Source organism: Bicyclus anynana, chromosome 13, assembly GCF_947172395.1.
Source record: "Bicyclus anynana chromosome 13, ilBicAnyn1.1, whole genome shotgun sequence".
In the NCBI taxonomy this organism is placed as follows: Eukaryota; Metazoa; Arthropoda; class Insecta; order Lepidoptera; family Nymphalidae; genus Bicyclus; species Bicyclus anynana.
In genome coordinates this window covers 16921610-16948662 of record NC_069095.1, presented here as the reverse complement: position 1 = coordinate 16948662, position 27053 = coordinate 16921610, and the positions used below count along the sequence as shown (strand labels likewise).

The 27053-nt window shown below is 36.0% G+C and overlaps 1 protein-coding gene across 1 annotated transcript in view; it reads right to left on the bottom strand.

The window, feature by feature from the left end:
- Positions 1-916: 916 nt before the first annotated feature.
- LOC128198658 (spondin-2-like) overlaps positions 917-27053 on the bottom strand; it is a gene marked incomplete at its 3' end in the record, with an annotated part of 57290 nt that continues 31153 nt past the window's right edge. Inside the window, 3 exon segments of the mRNA XM_052885026.1 lie at positions 917-1021; positions 2923-3122; positions 16386-16646. Coding sequence (XP_052740986.1) covers positions 917-1021; positions 2923-3122; positions 16386-16569 — 489 coding nt within the window.

Here is a 27053-nt window from a genome sequence, read left to right as displayed (position 1 = left end):
GGACAAGGGAGTATAACAATTAAAAGTTGAAATAAATAGTAGACTCAAATATTTTTTTACTAATTTTTATAAAGGTGATTTTACTTTCGTCATGGGCATGTCTCCATATCTCCTGTCTCCTGTAATGAGGGAGGTCTGCTCCCTTAGTCAGCCGTAAAAATAGGCTGATGATAATAATGAAAAGTAATAAATATTGAAGAGGATAAATTATATATAAGTAGGTACTAATATTATAAATGCGAAAGTAAGTCTGCATGTCTGTTTGTCATCTTTTCAAAGCTAAACGGCTGAACCAATTAAGATGAATTTTGGTATAATAGTAAATGAGATCTTGGGGCAAATCATATGGTACTTTTTGAACCTAAAATAAAAATAGAAGGGGTTGAAATAGGGGTTGAAAGTTTGTATGCATAGTCCTTCATTTTTAGAGTTCCTGGTTTTAAAATTTTGTTCATAAATCATTAAAAAATACGAAATATAATGTGATTCAAGAATTTTTAAAATTCAATCTCTAAAGTTGTGAAATAGGGGTTGATAATTTACATTGATTTCCACGCGGACGTAGCCGCGGACGTCCGCTAGTATCTATATATATAACAACTATGGCTGTCTTTAATCTCAAGAACAGATGAACAAATTTAATGATAGATGGATGTGGAACATAATATAGGCTTCTATTTATCCTGATATTCCGGTAAACGGGGATATAGGTACCTATGTGACTTAAAAGTAAATATAATTTTGTTACGTTTTCACTCTTAAACCACTCAACCGATTTAAAAGATTCTTTCACGAATAGCAACCTACAATATCAGAGAATAACACAGGCTATATTTTTTTCCCGTATTCCCACGGGAACGAGAACTAAGCAGGTGAAAGGGCGCTAGTCGATCAAAAGGATGAGTATTTTACTTACTTCAATAGTGATGCTGTCTATCCAGTTTCCATCGACGCAGAGATCAAAGCCGTCGACTCCAATGAACCAGTCCGGAGATGGGATCATACGCGCCATTACCGATACCTAGGAAATTAGAACAATTTAGTCTTGTACACACGATACAGTGTACTACTATCTGTTCGAACTAGAACAAATTAGTACCTACTGACGTTATGAAATATAGTAAGACTAGCTGACGACTAAACTAGCTGACGTCAACGACTAAACTTTAACTTAAAGTTTAGTCGTAGACATAGAATTAATTACATAGAATTTATATTTCTACTTCTTGTGTGAAGATCCATCGTCTTCAAAAGTGTGACAACTTAATATATTAATTTATTTCAACGTTTAAATCGCAAGCTATTGTCATGTTAGCTTCAACCAATACCACCCAAAATAAATAAAGTCGATGAAGGTAGCCTTCCACTCTTGGCGACCGCGACCTGCGACCGTGCGACCCACTGCTTAGTATAAATATGTATGGAGCACTAAACTAAGCTCGAGACCGCGACGCGCGACCACTTTTGTTTATGGTCGTGCGACCCTGTCGCGAGCGTAGGTCGCTGTCGCCAAGATAGGAATGCTACTTTTAGTCACTGACATTTTTTGATTCTGTGATCGTGATTTCATACACATGGCTTTACTGAGTCACGTGGGTTTAGTACTGATGACCTTTCCCTCGACCTTTTGATCTCTCAATAGTACGGCGTCAGCTGACAAATGGACTCACATAAAAACTTCGCTGCAAAGCGGTAAACAACCGAAATTAGTCTCAACTGGCAATAAAATGGCCGCGATGGAAGCGTCGATAAATTCCCCTTTTATTACGGCTCGATTTGAATTGTCTACTGTTTTTATTCGTGCCGTCTGACGTATCGTAATTGTTGTTTGCTCTCCGGGGCATTAATTAGTGTTGAAATACGATATTTTCGAGGGGACCGAAGCGTTTTACGTATCGCCCAATTCGTTTGTAAAATTATTGGAGGACTCATTGTTGTCTGTTTATTGCAATCCCTTCGCGATTACCACTATCGGCTTGCGTGCGGTTTTTCATAATTGGGTTTTATTTGTCTATAGAGGCTTGTTAGTTCGGAACGAGTTAATGTTTTTAACTCGTCGATGTCAATTGAGCGGTTTTAATAGTATTTGGGTTGTGGCTTTTCGATTTGCGAGTGTTTCATTCGAATTTATTTGAACCAGCGCCTTAATATACTAATGATTATGTGTTTATTTATTTGCTTTTGTATTTTAATTACTCATTATGACATTTTGTACAGCTGTGGGTTTTATGAGATAGTACTTAAAATCACATAGGATTAAAAAAAAGAGCTGTTCTTGAAAAAAAATGTAACATTATTTTTTTTTTAAATCCAACAAAGAAAAACCTAATTATATTAGATGAATTAACATTTTTTTAATAAAAATTAGGCAAAGAAGAATTTAATTATTAGAAGAATTCTGAAATCCACGCCAGTGAATCCATTTGAAGCACAAATTCAATGTTAAAGAAGACAAGTGAAAGACGTCAATTTTCACACACATCTTCAGACTTCGCTCGAAAAGACTTCATTTTTCACACATTTTCAGAGTTGAATTGTAATAAAAGGAAATACGACAGACGTTTTGTCGTTGACAAACTGCATTTAATATAATGTCAGGACGTGAATTTCAAGGCGAATAATGGTAGGCGTCCACAGCTCCATATCGTACGTGTCGGACGCATCGCATCAAACGGATATAGTAGGTATTCTTTGTATAGAAAGTGTCAAGTGCGTCCATTTATCCGCATCGTATGCACGCACGAACCTACCGTAAAATTAAAAATCCGTTTAATGTAATGCGTCCGATACATATCTGTGGACGTCTGCTTTTAGTTCCACCTCTGGCCAATAATTTAAGCTTCGAACATCTAGCGTTCCTGACGCCTAGTGCGTCCGATCAACCACTCTTCTTCCAAACAAGTTCTAAATTTGAAAACTTACTCTAGAATGATTTCCGTCAACGAAGAACTCCGCCTCAGTTCTGCCTGCGCCCTGGCTGATAGCGGGTGCTCCGAATACGTCCAGTGTACCCGGACCGGAGCCGAGTGCGTCCGATCGTCCGGACTCCGCGAACTGTCTCACTGGGGCGGGGACTCTTCGGCCCAGACGGAACAGAACGTAGGACCGGCTGTGTGATACACCTACGGGGAAACAAAATAATGTTAGACACTCACGGTGAAAGTAAAGGTCTATGATCCGGCATTAGAAATATATACCCTCATCTGATATTTAATGATAAGAAATACATGATAGATAATGTTCACAATGACACATAGCAAATAGATTTCCTAGTTAAATTTTATATAAAATAGAAAACCATGAACTAGACCAAAGGCAACCCAATACAGTATTTTGACTAAAAATTAAGATTTCATTTGACACACGGTTAAATAACTGATGAGGATGTATAAATAACATTGGCAACCTCACAGTTGCAGTGTGAAAGCAGGCAACCTTTACTTTTTTAAATTATTTTGGGTATATTCTATTAATCAGTGTACAATTTAACTAGGCAACCTATGTGCAATGTGTTAATGTGAATATTTCCTATCATTTAGGTATTTCTTATCCCAATTAAATAACAGATGAGAATATATTTTTGGCGGATCTCGTACTCTAAAAGGTTTTACCCTAGTAATAAAGGTTTTGCGTAAAAAGCGTATCAAAAAACATACATATAGTGCCGCCTTATCTTATATAGATGTCGGTTAAAAAACTTGGCCAAAAATTGGTTTTAACGTATTCAATGAGAAGAAACAGAACAGAATCTATATCTATTTCTATATCTATTTTGTATATCTACCTTATAATAAAACTGGCCGTTGTTATTCGGGCATCACGCTAAAACTACTGAATGAATTCAAATGAAACTTGGCACGGATTAAGACTATAATACGGAGAGGGTTATAGGATACTTTTTATTGCGAAAATAAAATAAGAAGGGAGTGAAATATGGGTTGAAAGTTTGTATGGAAAGTCCTTAATTTTAAGAGTTACAGTTTTAAAAATTTCTTCATAAATCATGAAAAAATATGGATTTAATATTTTTTAAAACTCTTAAGTGGTGAAATAGGGCTTGAAAGTTTACATTGATTTTCACGTGGACAAAGTCGCGGGTGTACGCTAGTAATAAATATTATAAGAAAAATGGATAATAGTGTGGGTATAAAAACAATTGGTACGAACTAAACCCTTTCATTACAAGCGCAAAATCTGAAGTTTTTCCTGAATAAACCTTCATTAGCTGATACAAAGTTGATTTATAATAGGATCAAAATGAAAATTTTCTCCACGGGTGCTTATTTAATGAAGTTTTATTAAATCTCGGATGAACTGCGAAAGGGCGAGAAAAAAGGGGAAAAAATTTAGCGGTTAGGAGCGATTCTTAACAACAAATGAGGCAACAAACTTTATGCTAGCTACTCACCATCCAATTAACTCACGTGCCTGCAGCGCTAACGGCAGGGCATCCGATAAAACTGATCGTGTGTTGGTCACGATGTGCTTGACATCATGTCCTGCCGTTAGCGGTGTAGTGAGTGGCAAGCATTAGTCGCTTACAACAAGAATATTTAGTAGTAGAACCATTGCTACAGAGCTCGTATCGGAAAAACTACTATGATGTTAATTTCTGTTGCAATGTTGGTTGTTCATTAACAACCCATATTGGGCTCACTGTTGAGCACGAGGATCCTTTCAGAATGCGAGGTTAGGCCTTAGTCCTCCACGCCGGCCCAACGCCGATTGGCAGACTTCACTCAATTTTCGCGTAGAAAATTGAGAAAATTCTTAGATATGCAGGTTTCCTCACTATGTTTTTCCTTAACCGTTTGAGACACGTCATATTTAATTTCTTAAAATGCACATAACTGAAAAGTTGGCGAAGCATGCCTGGACCTTCACCCTCCAGATCCACGGTCATATCCATATCGTGAGCAAACCTGCATACCAGAGAATTTTCTCAATTATCTGCATGAGTGTGTCCATTCTTAGAGGAGACTCGAATTCAGCAGGGAGCCGAATATGGGTTAACAATGATGATGACTATGATGATGATGATGATGATGATGATGATGATGATGATAATGATGATGATATCCACTGGTACAAGTTTGTATATTTTATTAAGAAACTTGTTGAAAGACATGACAAGCGTCCTTTTGTTCTTTATATGTAACATGGTGTACTATTTGACTATGTTTTCTTATACAAACCACGGAACCCTAAAAAGAGATTAAAAAACCCAAGTAAACAAATTTGTACAAAAAAAATATATTACACAATTTGCGCGGAATCTTCGCGAAGAGAACTTTCTTATTCACCATCTTGTTCGCGCTTTAATTCATGAGTTGATTGTGTTGTCTAATTTGTTCTGAAGTTTCTTTTTTTACTGTTCTTGGAGTCGGGTCGAGCAGTTACTAACTATTATAGCTTCACTTTGTGGTTTTAAGTTTTCGTGTGTTTATTTGATTAACATGTCCTAAGTTAACTGTCGCCAGGCTAATTTTGGCTTACTTGCCGGGATCCATACCAGGAATAAATTGTAGTACCTAAATACATAAATACACTATGGGCTTCATAAGAAGGCTCAGGGTAACTAACACAGCGGGCGATGGAACGAGCTATGCTCGGAGTACCTCTGCGTGATTGAATCATAAATAAGGAGAACCGCAGAAGAACCAATGTCACCGCCATAGCTCAACGAATCGCAATGCTTAAGTGGCAATGGGCGGGGCACATAGTTCGAAGATCGAATGGCGATTCCGCACTAAAATACGCAGTGTTGGTCAACCACCCACCAGGTGGACTGACGACATTAAGCGAATCACTGGATGCAGACGTCTCATCATCGTGATGTTTGGAAGTACCTACAAAAGGCCCATATATTGCGTTGGACGTCCAGCGGCTGATATGATGATTATGGTGAAAATCACTATAATACAGACTCCTACAGGTGCGTGTGCTGACTAAGCCTACTCAAATCAGAATCAGAATCTAATTATGAACAAAATCAAAATTAATTTAATTCAAGTATGCTTTGTTTGCAAGCACTTTTGATGTCAACTTTGACTATTTGTAAAGACTCTACCACCGGTTCGGAAGGCAGGTTCTGCTGAGAAGAAAATTATAATATAGAATTTTTATTTTTTTTTATTACTTTGATAGCATGGCTGTATAATATTTATTTGGAGATTCCGAGAGTTGTATATAACAACTGAGCCAAGAAAACCAAATGGATTAATTATTGTGTATTGTTTTCGTTCTGTAAATTATTATTGTTGTTATTTAAAGCGAGTGCTATAAAATTATCGTAAATTGGAGCAATGACGCATGACTTTAATGAGAATCAGTGAAATCGTCAGCGCTACAGAAATACAACAATAATGGATAGCGCGAATAAATCCACTTCTAAAATGTACCTACTTAAGTGCGTGTATTTTATTTTTGTAGCAATTTTTTCGTAGCAATAAAAAAAGATATTATTGTATATATATTTTTTTTTGTGTGTGTGATGTGTGACAAGTGATGATGTAATCTAAGATGGAAGTGGGCTAACTTGTTAGCAGGAGTATGAAAATCCCTTTCGGTTTCTACACGACATAACGCTAAATCGCTTGGCGGTACGTCTTTGCCGGTAGGGTGGTAACTTTTTTTTATTTTTTTTTTATTAAATTGTTGCCTAGAATCCACGTTGCACGTGCGTTGGTAATTAGCGTTTCTCCTGATGTTAAGTGACAATTAATCAATACCTTGTTATGCCAGCGAAAAGTTAAATAATCTGGAAAATGAACTTAATGTATTTGTGAATTCAGTTTCAGCATTTTAAATTGACTTCAATCAACAATCATTATTCATTGTATTCAAATAGATTCAAATCAAGTCCAATACATTTCATTGAAAAGGCAGACAATGTCATTGCCAATTTTGTGTTTAAACATTTTATTACTAGTTAAGAGTGCCTTTGTAAGGTTTCGTATACATAAAAGTAGTCTACAATTTATTGATTTGACTATAACCCGACTACGTAAAAAGGGGTCTAAAAAGAACGAAACAAGAAAATATTTCAGATTGAAATAAAGAAATGAATAGGAACAAAAATGGTCACGGTAGAGCCGTGGTAGCATCCAGTAGATACATGTATGTGCCTATGTTTAAAATAGAAGTATTCCTGGCATAATCACATTAGACCATGTATACACATAAATACATGCATAGACTGCCAAAATCATTACCCTTCCTATTGGCTTCGCCGTAGTCGGCTAAAAATGTTCTACGGATCCCGGACTACTACTACCTGTGTTCACAAAAATACACACGTTCGTGGCAATAAAACAAACTGCGATACATAATACATTAGGAGAGAAGTAATAAATTTATCAGTGCATATTGCCAGCTGGCGCGGCGCGGGGTTCATCACACTGTGACTCAGCCAGTTATGTAAACAGTGATGTGCTCGCATTCTGTGATACAACTCGTTAAATGAGGTAAACACTTCAATTTAACTGTATCCGACGATCCTTGACGTACGTGCTTTGGATTACGCTAAAACATCAATCAATAGAAATCATCATTATCAACCCATACTCGGCTCGAGTCTCCTTTCAGAATGAGAGGGGTTAGGCCAATAGTCCACCGGGCTAGCCCAATGCGGATTGGCAGACAAATTATCTGGTATGCAGGTTTCCTCACGATGTTTTTCCTTCACCGTTAGAGACACGTGATATTTAATTTCTTAAAATGCACACAACTAAAAATTTGGAGGTGCATGCCCCGGACCGGATTCGAACCCACGCCCTCCGGAATCGGAGGCAGAGGTCGTATCCACTGGGCTATCACGGCTATAATGAGAGAGGTTGGTCCACCACGCTGGCCCAATGCGGATTGGCAGGTTTCAGAATGAAGAAAATTCTCTGGTATGCAGGTTTCCTCACGATGTTTTTCCTTTACCGTTTGAGACACGTGAAAATATTCTTTATAAACAATTATAGCATAACAAGATAGTTCCCGAATTCATGTGGTTATGTAATTACATAGAACGTTGTAATTCCGCCCTAGAAGTTAGATAAGGTAAGCCTGCCACAAACAATGCCATTAGTTGTGTATCGTTAGCGATGATGTTGTACTCGTAGAATTAACTTTTTGGAAACCTTTCCATTTAACTTTGGCTCAATGGTTGAGCTTTACAACATTAACTTAAATATAAGGTTAACTAGCTATTTTTAAATTATTTCTTTTTTATTTATTACTTACCTATTATTTTATAGCTTTGAATAAGGGGTTTATGTTGCTTGTTTTCGTGGTGGTACAAGAAACGGGGTCCCATTTGAAAATCAGTGCTGTATGCCCTTTGCTTATGGGGGACATATTATAGCAATATGCTAAGCTGTGACTTTTTTTAGGTTATGCCACTTAACGCAGGGTTATTCTGAAATAATTGTGATGTGTGGCATAATAATGATATTTTCTTCTTTTTACCCACATTTAATTACGATAGTACGGAAAATGTAATAAGTACATATCTGGTCGACAAATAAAATTGAGATTGTAAAACTAGTAAGGACTTAGTTATAACTCTCATTCATACGCGACACACTAATTTTTTAATTAGAACAAAAATAATGAAGGTTTTTTTAGTTATACTTTGGGACATTATTTTTGCAGCCTAGGTACAAAGCTAAATCCATACAAAATTTATTATGTAATAATGATCCAGATGGACGTTTTCTTGAATATCTATTAAACTATTGCAATTCATACACTAAATATATGTTTTTAGATTAGTTTAGGACTGAGAATTAGAATTAGAATTAAAATTAGAATTAGATAAAATTATAAACACAACTTTTAGTACAAGAAAGACAGAGAAATAACGCTATAAGCTTCAAAGTCGATAATCTCGGAATGAGGTTTGTGTAGATTGGAACCTTTCTGCTTTAATAGGTCCAATTTAAGAAGAGCATATGTTGAGATTCTTGCTTATCTGCAGAACCTGCCTTTCGAAACGGTGGTAGAGTCTCTATAATGCGTCCGATGCGTACGATGCAGATCTATGGATCTGTGTGTGTGCCCAAGTCCTCTAGTTACTAAGCACCTACTACGCCAGATAGGTCATCTTAAAATTTCATAACACAAATATGGAATATGAAAAAGTGTTCGACGAAGTGGCCAGAAATGTCCGTCTCAAAACCGTCTATATTTGCCTCCGCACCTGCCTATTACGTCACTCAAAGCGCCATACAAAATCCACCTTACTACGAGTTAGTCATACACGATGGAATAGTCAACATATTATTCATAGCGAATGTTGGCACGGATTCAATATGACCGAAGTGTCGTACCATTAGTGCTGAAGTACATAGCAACTACAACAAAAATTTGATATTTGTATCGTGTATCGGTGATTCCCGTTTCGAAATGTTAGTTTATTTTTATCGGATAATCAATTTAATAACAACAGGCTTATATAAAAAGGATCATCATTATATCAGCTTAACTTAAAGGTACACTACAGAGCCAGACCCCTCTCTCCTTATAAGAGGGAATATAAAGGTTATACTAAGTTCCTCTTACTTCATCAGAAAGGGTGAAAAATAACGCAACTATTATAATATTATAACTCATTTGCTCGTAAAGTATATCTTATTTCACCAATTTCAATATCCTAATGTATCCCATTACGCACATGTGCCGTAATGTATCCTCTGATTACTTGGAATCCTCATCTGTGGATCGGGCAAGCAATATCGCTTCGGCTGTAATTTTCAACTTCGTCGTTCGTCGTTATCAGCCCATATTCGGCTCACTGCTGAGCTCGAGTCTCCTCTCAGAATGAGAGGGGTTAAGCCAATAGTCCAACACGCTGGCCCAATGGGAATTGGCAGACTTCACACACGCAGAGAATTAAGAAAATTCTCTGGTGTGCAGGTTTCCTCACGATGTTTTTCCTTCACCGTTTGAAACACGTGATATTTAATTTCTTAAAATGCATGCAAGTTGGAGGTGCATGCCCCGGACCGGATTTGAACCAATACTCTCCGGAATCGAAGGCAGAGGTCATATCCCCTTGGCTATCACGGCTGTTCTCGGTTATTTATTATTGGTAAGAAATAAATCGCTGGATGCTGGCGGCTCGAGACCGTTGTGGTTGGAGGTCCATACAATTTTCAACTTACCGCACTTACATCATAATGTACTGTTATTGCCTATTATGGCAACTTCGACTATAACGTAGATAGTATGAATCCAGTAAAATTGATCACCTCAAATTCAGTAAGACGTCATTCCACTTTATAGTAACTTACTCTGACTTTTATTTTACTTTCTCACTCAAATATTACTGGAGCCAAACATAAAATGAGATATCTTGTTACCAAGATAGCGCTGGGATGTATGTAATTACACTGAATGTTGTACTCGTAATTTCGCCCGAGGAGAAAGATAAGGAAAGCCTGCCACAAACAAAGCCAATGGTCGTGTGTTCTTATAAAAATAGTACGAGTAGGTATGTCTTTCATTTAAGCGACTTCAAAAGGAAATCATGTTATTGACTTCTCGTATAATATAGGTATGTTTGTATGTAATTATTGTAAATATTTTAAAGAATAATAATTGAACCGATTTAAGCAGAAAGGTTCCAACCCGCAAACCTCGTTAATTTCGAGTTATTGTGATTTTTTTTATTTTTTACAAGTTAGCCCTTGGCTACAATGTCACCCGATGGTAAGTGATAATGCAATCTAAGATGAAAGCGGGCTAACTTGTTAGGAGTAGGATGAAAATTCACACCCCTTTCGGTTTCAACTACTACATCGTACCGTACATAAGTGTTTCAACCTATTAAATATTTTTGCATATTTTTGATTGCCTTTGTTAATTTACTAGCGGACGCCCGCGACTTCGTCCGCGTAGGGTAGGGTTTTACCTCAACCCTAAGTATCCAATTTTCAGCCAAATCGGTGTAGCCGTTCTTAAGAGCGCGCAGCGCGTCGGTACGATATGGATAAAATTCGAAGCGCAAACGAGACGCCGAATTATGACTTTCACGTGAGTGAAAAGCACGGAGCGGTTGACGCGCGACGCAAATTTTATGACGTGAGCGCCAAAACCATTTTTACCTAATTGTAAGTAAATAAAACAACATCACGAAAAACAAAATGGCCATGTTCAAGATATATACCTAATTTTCTATACAAAACAAAAATTTAAGAAAATAAGTTTGCTTTTCCTGAGAAAAACATGTATTTTTCAAAAAAATAAACTATCGAGAAAAGTTTTACTAATTGTGTATTTTCTATAGTCATAACGAGGCTAACACTTTGAAATATCATTTACCCAAATATCAGGCTCTTAACTTTTCCAGAATCTAAGATCCAGAACCATTTGTAACCACCAAATTACCCTCTTAAGTTATAAATAGTGGAACTAACACGACTTTATTTTATAAATGTAGATTTGATAAATCCGTAAATCCGTTGTTCAAAAATATCAACGATCAACAATAACAACAATTGTGTAAAGGTGTCTGTGTAAATGTCGTTGTTGTGACGAAGTAATCGCGCGTTTTATTTGAATATAAACTGTATATCTTAGGAGATAAGCCCTTGTTTGTTTACGTTTACGCGCCTGTAGTCAGAGAGCTTGTGGGGAAATATGATTAGAGACTTTCAGACAGAGGATAAGGATATTTTACTTATGCCACGCTATCTGGCTGGTACGAGTAAGCATCTTCTTTATCACAAACACACGAACACTCGTAAATATAATATTTACTTTGGCACGCATACTAGAGGTCTCCCGCGATTTTACCCATGTACTTCCTATACCTGGTGCTGGAGAAGAATGCTCCGTATTCCATGGACATCACATAGAACCAATGTATAGGTGCTAAAACAACTTAACATCTCAAAGAGACTATCCACCACCTTCTCATCATCTTCAGAGGATGCTCGAGTACTTTGGCCACCAAGAATCAAGCTTGTGTTAGGGGTCACGACCCTCTGTGATGAGGAATACGAAGCAAGGTGGAGGGACTTAATATTCCTTTAGGTGTACAGGTTTGTATTATACAGCATATGTTTGGTGCCGATAATAATTTCGGAGCAGCTAACAAAGAACTTAACGTTATCCTAAATTCCAGCAGCTCTTGGCCTATAGGGAGAAGGGGGCTATTCGCCGTTACCTGATCTTAGCGAAATTTGTAAATTGAAGGCATTAGTGGATCAAGGAGGCAATCTCGACGACATACGATATTTTGATTACATGGCTGCTTCTTAATCACGTCGGCCATTTGTGGAATGGGATTATTAATTTAACCGTATAAGCTCAACGGTTCTTAGACTTCGCCATGAGGTCCCATGTTCAAATCTCAGCCATTGCATAATGGTAGAATCTCGAGGTAGAAATGGCGGAAGAATCACTAGTGACTAAGTACTTTTAAACCAAAAATCATAATAAAAATAATTAAAATATTCTGTAAACAAATACTTACATAAATGAAAAATACATGTTTAAATAGAAAATGATGATAATGATGATGATGATGATGATCATAAAAACACACACATACACACACTATCAGTGGCAGCAGTATGATGAAATGTTATCCGGCATTAGTAACATTGTCCTGAATAGTACGAGTATTCCATGAAAATGTTCCACTTTCACGACTTGTTTCAATAAAATAAAATAATTCTGAGAAATTCGTTGAGCAACTCGCCTTACATGAGACACAACATTAGCATATGTAAGTACCTATTAATATAAAAATCGCCAACGAAATAATCAGTTATTATTTAAGGTAAGTAAGGTAAGGTAAGTAAGTTTTCTGGAAAACAGATCAATGGAAAAATTTATAAATGTCTATTTTGTTAATCTATTCGCTCGTTAACTTTTTACGTACCATATTCTTATCAGTTTTATACAATCACAGGAGCATATTATTCAAAATATGTATGTTGATTCCGTTTTAAATTCAATAAGACATTATGTTTTTGATAAATTATTCTCTATTTTTTTCGGACCAATCGGTCAAATACTATTACAAAGAACGTCACGTCAACTAATTCTCCCTCGAGAAAGGGGGTTACTTTTGCTTCCTCGGTAATTAAAGGGATTTCGTCAAACTTCAAAGCTTTTACCAACTTTGTAGGATTTTGCTGGAAATATTTTGCGTTTATTCATCTTGGATAGGTACTTAATTACTAATTCTATTAGAGAGTTTGACGGCGAGGAAACAAATAGAGCTTTAGCTGATAAATTACAAACAATCAATTTAAACGATCATTGCTTGCTTCTTACTGAATACTTTCACGATTTCAATAAATATTTGGACAATACAATAACACTTAGAAAATTTGATTCAAATTCCTTTTAAAAATTGTTAATTTTCTTCAGCTTTTTTAAAGGCTTCGAAGAGGGAATTAGGAACTACAATATCACCTGATACTAAGTGATAATGCAATTTTAGATGGAAGCGGATTATCTTGTTAGGGGGAGGATGAAAATCCACACCCCTTTCGATTTCTACTCGACAAAGAGGAAAGCTAAATTGTTTGATAGTACGTCTTTGCCGGTGATAACTAACCACGGCCGAAGCCTCCCACCAGCCAGATGTGGATCAATTAAGAAAACCTGAATAGCCCAGCCGGAGGTTGAACCCAGGACCTCCGTCTTGTAAATCTACCGCGCATACCATTGCGCCACGGAGGCCGTAAATATGCCTGACGCCTGATCACAATGAGCCGTTAAAATAGGCTGATAATAATAATGATAATGTATAGACAAAGTAAGAAAAATTTTACTAGTAAATCTTCAAAGCATGACAAAGAAGTGCCCCTTACATTCTTTTAATATTATAAAGACAATTCCGCATTAAGCTGAAATTCAATAGTGTTGTACGTATCGGAATCTAATTTCCTGTCTCTATCGATATGTGACTATTTCAGAGCTTGTTTTTGGCCGAACGCCAAGCCTCTCTAGTTATTCATTATATCAGTATTACCACACTTGTGTGGTGAAATATTTACACTACAGTTCAATAAAGATTTATACAAATTTTTATCACTTTAATGTTTTCTAATATAAATGTTTTATGAAACTAATCCGTCTGATAGCTTTATAGATGTATCGATGTTTGTTACGATTGGTGACCCTTTTACGGATTTATCTGAAATTAGGTACCGAGATAAACCTGGATTAACACGTAGGCTACGTTTTATTCCATAATTTTCATGAATGGCATGACAATGTATGGTCCCCGGTAGGAATAAAATACAGCTTTCTAATATATGAAAAATTCATATATTATTATATCAAGAAAATTGGGTCAGTTTTTGAGTTTTATTTTTTATTATTATTATTTTTTTCTTTTTTTTTTAATTGTAACAAACAATATAAAAATGCTTTGGGATACCAGATCAAATCTATACATTTTCTCTACGCTTCGAACAACATGTTATGCCGCCAGTCTCCAATATTCATCTTTAAAAATTGCTAGCAGAAAAACTAACAAAAATAATTTTTCTACCGCCGTTTTAAACAAAAAGGAGACTAAAGTATTATGCGATTAGTGTCTAAATGTAAATTAGAACAAAAAATGCTCCTAACTCGTATTGTATGTTCATAAAAACGCGTTTTTCGAGTAGCTCGAATCTTAAACGAGCGCGTAATTTTACTGCCGTGAAAATATATTACCTGCAATTGTATTTTTAGACTTTTTATCGTCCTCTTTGCGGACGTTTTAGTTTTTGGGTCACGTAATAAATTCGAGCGGTCGTACGATACTGTATAATATTAAAAAGAGGAAAATAGACGATGATTATAAAATGTTAGTTGGACTGATTTCAAGGAGCAAAAATTAGTAATGTGACAATTTTAATTAATTATTTTTCTAATAAAATATATAAATTATAATTGATATTTTTGAAATATATTTTTTTATGGATGATACTAACAGTAAGAGCTTAAATCGTGGTAGTCCGCCATAAACCAAACTTGCTGTAGGGTTGTGCAATGTACATACTCGTATCATCGATAGTTTTAAGTCAATAGATAGAAATTCCGTTTGATCACGAATTATTTACGGCGGTACGTCTTTGCCGTTAGGGTGGTAACTAACCACGGTCGAAGCCTCCCACCAGCAAGACCTGGACCAAATTAAGAAAACCTTAATCAGCCCAGCTGGGGATCGAACCCAGGACCTCTTTATTGTAAATCCGCCGCGCACCACTGCGCGACAGAGTATTTTTATTAAGCATAGGCTGGCGCTTAGCTTGGAAAGCAAAAAAGCGGTCTAAATTGGAAGGCGCTAATCTAGAAGCCTATTCACTCTTTCCTTTAAGGTGCTCAAATTGTTAGTTGGCAGGAATTTCAGACACCGGAAGAGCATTCCAAACTTTTGCTGTGCGAACAGAAAGTTGCCTGGACATCCACCACGTAAGGATGCCACCGTTCGCGGTATCTTGGTGTTTCTCACTAGATTGATATCATAATAAATTGTAGGAGCAGTGAAATGTAACTCTGTAGAGTAAAATTTCTGAGAGAGATCTATCCGTTAGACGTATAAAGGTTAAAATAACGACAACCGTTTTGACCGACGATCAAAATTAATTGTATCTACTCTCCAGAGACAATATTGTGTATTGTGTGTCTCCCAAGTCTCTCATAAGCCATTACGGCTGGAATTGGCTATTATTAGAAGAAGATTTTAAACGGCCCGGAACGCCGGGAAAGCAAAACAAATGCGGATGCTTAAAAATAAATTGGATTTCCTTTGACTCAACTTATTTCGTCACCTGAGTATCGTTTTTTACCTCTTTTGATGTCTTATAATGAAACTATTGCCACAAAAATCTCATTTGTTTTAAAAATATACGTAGAACTTTTTTAGAATATTTAAAATACTTTCGCTATACTAAAATTAAAATATTTATTGGCACTAGAATTTAGAAAAACATGTATTTGAAGATGCAATCTTTTAGCTGATTTACTCAAAACAGTCGAGACCAAGTTATTAATTTGGTGTGTAATTGCTGATTTGTTGACATTACTTATCAATTCCGACAAACCAGAAATAAGTATAACTTATTTCGTCTTTGGGGATAGAAAATAATAATTAGTTAAGCGTTCAGATTTCGTACTTAAATTAAATTAAATATCTCCAACTAGAGGTAAGTACCTACCAATTAAAAAAACCGATCAGAAGTTGCATTGACGTTTTGATTTTTAAACCACTAAGACAAAAAAACTTATATGGTATAAACCCATAATTCACTCTCCGTCTTTTTCTGTTTATATTGTCGATTCAAACATGTCCGGTTTTTTTATGATAATAGTCAATAGATGACTCGTCTGATTTTCTTGGGGTCAGCCGTTTAAACTAAGTGTAAATTATAGTTTCCACTTACCATAAATTCTAGACCACTGAGCGGGAGGTTTCCAATCCGGGTAATGTTTGGGGAACTTCTCCCTAGTCCAATACGTATGCAGCACCATTCGATAAACAGTCATTTTGTCCGGATTACACGAGTCGGTGTCGGGTGGTAGCGCCGCCGTCGCTACCATCGGCAGTAGTAACACGAACCACATCATTTTTATCGATATCGATTAACACTACACTGTCCCAACACTAGGTGTCCGCGTTCATTGCGGTTTGGATTTGCCGTGATCTGTAACAAAAAGAAAACATTATCATTATCTGCTTATTTTATATCTCTTTCCTTATAGGAACTTATAGTCTTTCCCTCCAACTAGTCGGGAAAGACTGTGCTAGGAGTGGGTACGACAATAGACCAACGGGGCGTTGATCGAACCACCACCCCACGGTGATGACTCCGACCGCTCTTACCGTTGAGCTATTGAGGCAAGGCAAGGTTGTTGGTCGCATTTGGTCGCATGCTAGACGTAGGTATTGGTAAAAATGGTTTTACAGCAGATGCAACTACTTTTTGATCGGTTTGAAGTAGGTGTCAAAAACAAAATAAACTTTAAAGAGCCTATTTACAATAACACCGCCTTCAAACCGATCAATAGAATAGTCGCTTTTTAGAGTAGTGTATCTATGAAGTCGGTTCAATTGTTTTGTTACAAAGGTTTTACATATAATTTTTGACGACCTCCGCGCAATGGTATGCGCGGTTGAAATGACGGAGGTCCTGGGTTTGATCCCCGGCTGGGCCGATTGAGGTTTTCTTAATTGGTCCAGGTCTAGCTGGTAGGAGGCTTCAGCCGTGGCTAGTTACCACCCTACCGACAAAGACGCACCGCCAAGCGATTTAGCGTTCCGGTACGATGCCGTGTAGAAACCGAAAGGAGTGTGGATTTTCATCCTCCTCCTAACAAGTTAGCCCGCTTCCATCTTAGATTACATCATCACTTACCATCAGGTGAGACTGTAGTCAAGGGTTAACTTGTAAAGAATAAAAAAAAATATATGTAGGTACCTACATTGCATATCCTAGTTAAAAATCTTGTGCACGCAACGGGAGCAAGGGTCGACTAACTTAGCTTTCACAAAATGAAGTATGTCTGGGTATTGCAGGCTGTCTAACGTTTCGTTCGTTGCCGTAGAGCTGCATAGTTATTTCAGCGCCATATTATGAGACCATTTGGCTTTAAGCACCGAACTTGTGGCACATTGCAATTTTAGTACCTACATTGGCTTTGAATTTAGAGCTTGCCCGTTGAAATTGCAAATTTTAACCAATAAATGATATATGATAGTATGTTTAATGTAGGTACGTAGGAAACTTCATTGTATAGGTGACAACAGTTGTTGCCCGATAAACATTGTTCTTCCTTATTTTCTTTCATACAAAAGTACTAAAATTTTCGATAAAAATTTGGGGTTAAGAGAGTGAAAAGTAGTTTACAACCTTCTTAGACCTTCCGAATATACCTTCAAAAAATCATAAAAATCAGTCAAGCTTATTCACAAGTTTTGACTTTTTTTGACATAGGTATTGTAAGACAATGACAATTCTTACATGTAGACTTGACTAGTTTAGACTAAACTAGTCAGAGTTCTTGTAACCAACTAGTGCTACTTATTAGCTACTCGTACCTAGTACTAGAGTCTACACGTAAGTTTGTCATTTTACTACATTATGTCAAAAACAAAGTCAAAACTTGTGACTAAGCTATTTTTTTATTATTTACAAGGTATCCCTTGACTACAGTCTCACCTGATGGTAAGTTGGAAGCAGGCTAACTTGTTATGAGGAGGATGAAAATCCACAACCCTTTCGGTTTAAACGATATCGAAACGGTACACATCGCTTGACGGTACGTCTTACGTACTTAGCTACGGCCAAAGCCTCCCACCAGCCAGACCTCGGTCTTGTAAATCCACCGTGCATACTGCGCTGCGGAGGCCGTCAACCTATTAAGCTATCAGAAAGTTCTAAGAATTTTTATTATTTAAATTAAATTCAAAACATCTGTCACCTGTTTTAAGATGTAGGCGCGCGGCTTTACAAAAGAAGTAGGTGACCAAAAGAAAAAAAACTTGGCTGCCCGACAATTATTTAAATCTAATCTCGAGATAATCTGCGTATGATTTATGTGGCTTTAAAAGCGCATTGCGTCAAATGAAGGTCGTAAAACTGAAACAAATTTGTTTTCAAAGTACTTTTCTTGTACCTAAACAAATTAGAAGTTGAAACTTTTATCTGTGTTTACATTCATCATTTAATCCGCAAGAAACGAAATACCTTTTTTTGTTTTGTTCTTGAAACTGCCAAAAGTAAGGGTGTTTTGTTAAATTGGAAAATGTCACCACGTGGATTTGTGACGATTTTGCGGAAAATAGAAAATAAAATAGCTATTTATAAAAGGATAACTGAGTGACTGACTACGAGTATCGACGCACAGTCCAAAATAATAAAGTTCTACAAAAATATAAATGAGAAAAAGCCTTTTTTTTCTCCTTTTTGTTACTATTACGAATTTGCGAAACGATAATACAAACCGTAATTCTCAGCTCATTTTATGCCGGTTATTTTTAATGCTGTTATTCAACGTAATTTGCAATTATGTTTATTGTAATTGTATAAATAACTATGTTTGGAAATCCACTATATTGGAAAAATACGTCACTTAAAGTAAATCGTTAAAACTAAGCGTGTGCACAGTTCAATTGGTTATCGACAATGATAATTTTATACTATAGATCGGTTACGTCCCTACAAAATCACCGCAAAAAGTGATCCGAATAATAGGCTACAACACTGAGCGCACACATAAGTGTGGACTGTGCATGTGTGCGCTCAGTGTGTAATTCCATTATATATTTATGTATATATAGTTTTTACACTTCCTGAACACACAACTCGACATTGTAGACGATATTTAGGTATTATTTGTTTAAATGACATTCGTTGTTGACCACAACTAACATTGAGTTGACTATAAATTTCCCCTTTTGAGCGCCTCATTTTTTATGTAACACATCTAACAGTAAATATATATTATCATTGGTTATCGATAATAGTTTTTAAATTCAGCTTAATAATTTTGAAACCATTACACAATGCAAGTTTATTAAAAGTAAAGACGTTGTGTTAACAGAGGGATCTGAAAGTCAGACAACTCTAAAATGGGGTGCTAATTAAAGCGTCTCAAACCTAAATCCCATCTGGATTGTAATAATAAGACGTTTGAGTTTAGTTTAGCGTCTGGCAAACGGACATACCTCATCGGCTTTGACGAGTCCCGGCTGGGATTGTTGATTGTACAGCCGTCTACAGACGTGCCGACAGATCGGCCAACCTAGCAAACTAACCTTGATCATAGACCTCATTATAACAATATCGTAAATGATCGTGGTTTAAGATTGGCTCATCAAAACTGAAATAAAATTAACGTACTAAGTACTTATATGTGTGCTGTTGTTTATCTTTTTTTATTCTTTACAAGTGAGCCCTTGACTACAATCTCAGCCGGTGGTAGGTGATGATGCAATTTAAGATAGAAGTGGTCTAACTTGTTAGGAGGAGGATGAAAATTCACACCCCTTTCAGTTTCTACACGACATAGCAGTCGTGTAGAAACCGAAATATAATAAACGCTGTCTTTCATTACGATGGGACGAAGGGGATGATGACCAGACCAGGATGGAACTGGGACAACTCCGCCGCCATTGGACGATATTTTCTCTATTTCTTTTCATGTGGTGGTGGTGGTTATTTAATTTTTTTACAAGCACTATTATATTTTGTGGCAAGTTATGCTTAATAACTGTGAAAAATATCCGCGACATATTCAATAAGTAGTCCTTTTCAGTATAGTCATCGACATTATTATCCCATATTTGGCTCACTGCTGAGCTCGAATCGAGTGGGATAGGTCAATAGTTCACCACGATGGCCAAATGCGGATTGGCAGACTTCACACACGCAGAGAATTAAGAAAATCCTCTGGTATGTAGGTTTCCGCAAGATGTTTTCCTTCACTTCTTATGTGTATCTTGAGACACATTATATTTAATTTCTTAAAATGCACACAACTGAAAAGTTGGAGGTACATGCCCCTCCTGACCGGACTAGAACCCATACCCTCCGGAATCGGAGAGTTCATATTCATTGGGCTATCCTGCCTGTATAGCCATACACTTTTTATTTTAAATAATTTTATGGGTCATTTTAAATGATTGCTTGCACGACAATATTTTTTCACATTTATAATATAATATATTTTTCATGAAATTAATTAAAAAAAATATAAAATATAGAGATAAACGTGATTCTTGTTATAAATAACAATAGACCATCAATCAGACAAATCAATTTGGTTTCCGACTCAAGTTGTTTGCAAGTTAGACTGTCTGAAGTTGCTGCTAGACAAGCTTCGGGTGACATTGTTGATTCTAACGATTTCGCACCTCAAAGGGACTGAAATAGGCTCAGGTTCATTGAACTCCCGTTAACGTCATGGAATATCAGTTTACGGGCGCTTCTCATTCATGACTTCCGATTTAAAGGACGCATTCTTTATTATAGGGAACTGTTTTGATATGAATTTTTAGTAGTAGAAGAGTTCTTTGTTACAGGGCTCGGGAAAAAAAAATATATATACGGTTGAATTGAGAAACCTCCTCCTTTTTTGAAGTCGGTTAAAACGCTGCCATGATATTTGTTTCTGAATAGCTGATGTTCGCGACTTTGTCCGTGTTTATTTGTTGTACTTGATCAATTAGAAATGTTCTGTTACTTATTTCTTATCTATCTGAGCAGAGCTTTTCCCACGATCTTGATCTCGATTGATTTAATTCTTTACAGTTCATTTTACTTTTGCATGTTTCCGCGATTCACGTTAATAGTACGTATTATGAACGTACGTAATACGGTGACTGTCACCCGCACCTTTCTACTAGTATTATGATTGAATCTCGATCTGATTCCGGGATAAAAAGTAGTATATAATATACTGCTCAATAACCTCTGCTATCTTCTCATAAAATCGGTTAAAATCACGGAAATTAGCCCGAACAAACAGAGAATAAGAAATAGACGAAAATTTAAAAAAGTTTGTTTGTGTTTTATTAATCGTGTAAATAACCTGAGAAAACAGTCAGTTTTAAATCAAAGATAGACACTTGAACTTTATTTATATATGTACGTATTGACTATACGTATATATATAAATAAAGCATCAAAACCGTGAGCTTTTACTTACAAATGCACTGAAAAATATACATCATTGCAATAAATTTTCCTTTTAAAAGTTATTTTCTATCAAATTAAAAAAAAACAAAATTAATTTATTTCAATTAGGCTTTGTTTATAAGCATTTTTGACAAGTCAAGGATATGCCATAGTTTAATTTAATCTAATAGTGGTAATAATAGTCGAAAACTTGAAATTAAAGTTACGAGGGTTCCAAACGCGCCTTGGTCCTAGAAGAGCCCAAAACAAACTCAGCCAAGGTTTATTTATCGTATAAGAACGTACGTTATTCTCATTGTCCAGTACCCCATGCTCTTTATAGTACCCCTAACAATGTGAATATAAAACTTTTGTCGGTTTTTCATGGAACAGCAAAAAAAATCCAAAACTTCCAAAACTTTGTACTAAACCACGTATAAAACTACGAAAATTGTCCTATTGTGTCTTAAAAAGCTGGTAATAGTTTCCTATAGTTTAACATATGTTCGTGGGTAAACTGCGGACCTTATGGCGCAGACCGTAGACATCATAAATCTCCCGTCCCGTCCCGTGTCTGTGGGTGAAAGGGGCATGATAGACGCATTTCCTCTTATATTTATGGTATATTCTGTGGTGTTTATTCTGATAATATCTTCTACTAGCTGACGCCGCGCGGTTTTACCCGCGTGGTTCCCGTTTCCGTAGGAATACGGGGATAATATATAGCCTATAGCCTTTCTCGATATATGGCTATCTAATACTGAAAGAATTTTTCAAATCGGACCAGTAGTTCCTGAGATTAGCACGTTTAATCAAACAAACAAACAAACACAGCTTCATTATATTAGTATAGATACAACTAGCCTAACTCTGACGTAGACTAAATTTCGTTTTGACATGTATAATTTTATGCTTATTTCAAATTTAAATTGTATCACTAAATTAAAACAATTGTATGATTGTGGGTAAGTAATATATACTCAAACAATCATATAAATTGTAAAATTTGCGCGCCATTTATATGGCAATACACTGTGACTTTATATTTTGTATGTCCATCTTGTATATTTATTAAGTGTATTAAGGCAAATAAAGTTCATTTCATTTCATTTCATTTCATTAGCCGACGCCCGCGACTTCCACGTGGAATTCAGTTTTTTACGATTATGCGGGAACCATGGATTTTTCCGGGATGAAAAGTAAAATCTATTTCCATTCCAAATTTTAACCAAATCGCTACGGTAGCCGCAGCGTAAAGGAGGAACAAAAACACTTACACACTTACACTACATTTATACACACACAAACTTTTGCCTTTATAATATTAGTGTGATACAGGAATATTTTTTTTATATATACAGGCTGTCCCGTAAATAGTATGACATACTTTACATTTTAGTATTTTGTAGAAAAATCAATATAATATTACAAACCGTAATATTTATTTCGTTATTTTAGGCCTTGATGTCAGCTATCATCCTGTAGAATATGTCGTTCTATTTACGGAACATCCTGTAGGTATATCTAAATGAACTGCCTCATTCGTCTAGTGGTTAGCCTATGTGGTTTCGGACCACAAGGTCCTGGATTCGAATCCTGTTTTCTTTCTTCTAAGAAAATTTCAATCGAAATGCTCAGCCCAGAAGAATTGCCAAGTTGGTGGTACCCCCGTTCTTCGGAGAGCACGTTAAGCCGTCAGTTCCAGTCATCATAATTAACATCTGATAGTAATCGTTGATGAATTTAAATCATCATCCTAAGCCCGCCAACCCACTTTGATACAGCGTGGTGGGACAAGTTCCATATCCCTTCTCCCATAAGAAGCCTGGCCCTGTAGTGGAGTAAAATAGGATATTAATGATGACTATTAGCGAAGAAATTATACTTATAAGATATTATAATTATAAGACAAAATACTGAAAAAGCAATGTAATTAAAATTTTGTTACAATAATGCACGCTGCCTGCAAAAATGACGATATGTTAACACTAAGTTAAGTGAACACTACGTTCTTTTTTGGACAAATAAATATCTTTAAACCGAATTATAAAACAAAACTTTCTTTGTTATTTGTTTAAGTACAAAAAAATACGTTTAAGTGCCATAAAAGCGATGGTTCGCTCAAATGATCCCTGGATCGTTACACGTGTTGAACTTCTCAACAAATTCGTTTAGGAGCTTACAGGTGATTGTTGTTTACTCCTCCTCGGGCTTTTCTTTTGAGTAAGCGGTGCATTGAACTTTCGTCTAACTTTCTTATTCTATACGAAAATATAAGATCAAACGATCTTAGTGAAGTTCTATCATTATGATTTTCATTCAAAGATACAAATAACTAGGTAGTTTCTTTTATCAATAGGCGCATTTATAGGTGCAATGAACTTTTGATTTACTTTTTTACTATCTACACAAAAACTCTTGTCGTTTCTAATGAAAGCTTCAATTTCTGCCTTTTTACTTTTTAAAATTATCTATCTATCTGTACTAAAAAGAAAGAGTAGGAACTTTGAATAAAAGTGTAGATAGAGGAGAGAGGGGAATAAAGGAGGTTTCTAAACATTTTTTTGTAAAATAAAATCATCTTGTACTTTGTTTTTCATTAATGAAGTAAAAATAATGGTTTTGAAATGCGATGCTAGTTGCATTAATTAGTGAATGTAGAGTAGTGATGATAGCAGCTGTAAATACACATCCTAATTGATATCATAAATGCGTATGTTAGTTAGTTTGTTTGTTTGCTACTCATAAACTATTAAACCGATTTTGAAAATACTTCTTTCGCCCATAGAAAGCTATGTTATCCCCGAGTGACATTACTACGTCACCGGGAACGGGAATTGCGGGGGAAACCGCGAGGCGTCGGCTAGTAAAGTAAATTTCTATTTTGTTAGTTTTATTTAATCAGTTCAACTTTTATTTAGTGCGTAGCTCCAGCGAGCTGTCTAATGAGGTATTTACACTTGTCGGTTTTAGTGACCCGTTCCATGCGACTTATTTTCGCATGGCAAAAATCTGATAGCATTCAACTCACCTTTTGTCGTTTTAGTCACTTGAAGAGTAATTAAATTGTGTTTCTAAAGATCGATTTTTGTCTAGTTCCAAGAAAATCAACCCGTTTAAATCGCTCCTAATCAATACATTTAAAACAAAATACTATCATACATCCCAAGTCCATTATTTGTGCAAAAATAAAATAAACCATTTACCTACAATAACTGTAAAATAAAGAATTTATAAATAATGTTCCAATAATAAAAATTCGTACTTCTTTGTTATTTCTTTAAGTGCTATTAGAGTGGCGATTTGCTTTCAAATGATCCTTGAATCGCATTACACGTGCTCAACTTTTTAAGAAACTCATGTAGGTGTTTACGGTATTTTGTTTACACCTTTTTGGGGTTTTTCTTTCGTACAAACTTTTCATTCAACATGATACTTTGTAACACGGAATAAGATTCGTACGAAGTATTTTCATACTTATTTTAAGCAACGTAAATATTAACATAAACATAAGTAAACAACGTAAACATAAGTATTCAGAAAAAGTATACACCTGAAAAAGCAGATGATGTTGACTTACGAATCTAATGACAATGAAATATTGTACCATGAAATTTCTCTGATGATAGAGATGGTTGATGCACATAGAATAGCCAAAACGAAACCCATGTTTGATTATTTTTTTAGCAATGACCGGTTTTTTTTAATTTGATGCATTTATTAGAGTTTGGAGTTACCAAATAGCATCATCATCATTAACAACCCATATAGCGCTCACTATTAAGCACGAGTCTCCTCTCAAAATGAGGGGTTAGGCCTTAGTCCAACACGCTGGCCCAATTCAGGTGGGCAGACTTACGTACGTATTAAGAAAAAAATCAGGTATGCAGGTTTCCTCACGATGTTTTTCCGGAGCATGCCCCGTCTCGGATTCGAACCTACGATTTCGATCGGAGGCAGAGTTAATATTCACTGTGTTATCATGACACTCAACATATAACATGATGAACTCATGAGGAGTGGACTTATAGGCATTACTTCATAAAGGGGAGCAGTGGGTAAGATGTATCAATGTGCCTATGTTCTTTAAAATTCGGTTGTCCACAGAGATCAAGTCGCGGGCTTCAGCCAGTATAATATAATTACAGACTATATTACCTTTTATACCGCAAACCGCTTACCAGAAAAGTCGTCAAAATATCGAAGCGTTTTTGAAAGTGTAAAAGAAAATAAGTGCTACAAAGTATCTTGACCCTTGTCAGCTGTCATTTTTCCCATAACGCTGTAACGCCTTCGCTTGGTTGGCTACACGTGACTGGCGTGAAAATATATACTTTCCGCCCTTGTGAAAACAATGGGATGATACCTGAGGGTGATCCCTGGGAGAGCTTACTTGGAATTCGTTTAGGATTTTTGTAATAGAATAAAAACGTCAATAAAAAATTATATTATAAATAAGTGGCACCTCTATTTTAAAAAAGCTAACTGATAATTATTTATTCATATACATTACTATACATACGAGTATGTGTAGAATAATATAAGAAATTTAGAAGTGGCCATGAGTAAAAATTCAAAAAAGAAAGAAAAATTTCAATTGTCTATCTGGTCCCACTAATCTCCAAAATTAATAAACAAACTTTTTTATATTAATTATTACTTTGGATTGTTTTACATAGTCGATAATCGAACCCACGATAGTCTGCGTCACCACAAAGTAATAGCGAGACAGTGTTTCAGTGACCCTGTAAAGTTGTATGAACTTGTAATTATATTTCCATGTAATTACTGTCATATCATGCCATCCTGTCATGCGATGATAAAAAATTCATATTTCTGTTACCTATAGGTACATCATACAATATGGATGCGAAAGTTAAGCTTCGTACACACTGAGTCCGAACCGGTGAGAGACTACAATTAGTCAACTTGATGTTTCAAAAGTGCTGGTTAATTATGAGTACCTACTTGAAATAAACGAATATTGTTTTTGATCCGTCCGATCCATCACGATTTACACGCCATAAGAAACATATACCCTTATTTAGGGTAAGAAATATGTGATAGAAAATATTCACTTTGATATCCGACAAAGACGTACCGACAAGCGAGCGTTCCGGTACGATGTCGTGTAGAAATCGAAAGCGGTGTGGATTTTCATCCTCCTCCTAACAAGTTAGGCCGCTTCTATCTTAGATTGCATCATCACTTACCATCAGGTCCATATTATTATATTATAGATTAATCTGTGGTTAATTACTACTTGAAATAAACTAATTTTGTCTTTGATATGCTGGATCACGTCCGATCAGATCCGTCCGTCACGTCTAGTACGGAATAAGAAATTATTTTCTATCACATATTTCTTAAGCAAGTAAATAAGAAATGAGGGTATATACCTAAGAAATATGTGATATTCACATTGATATGAAT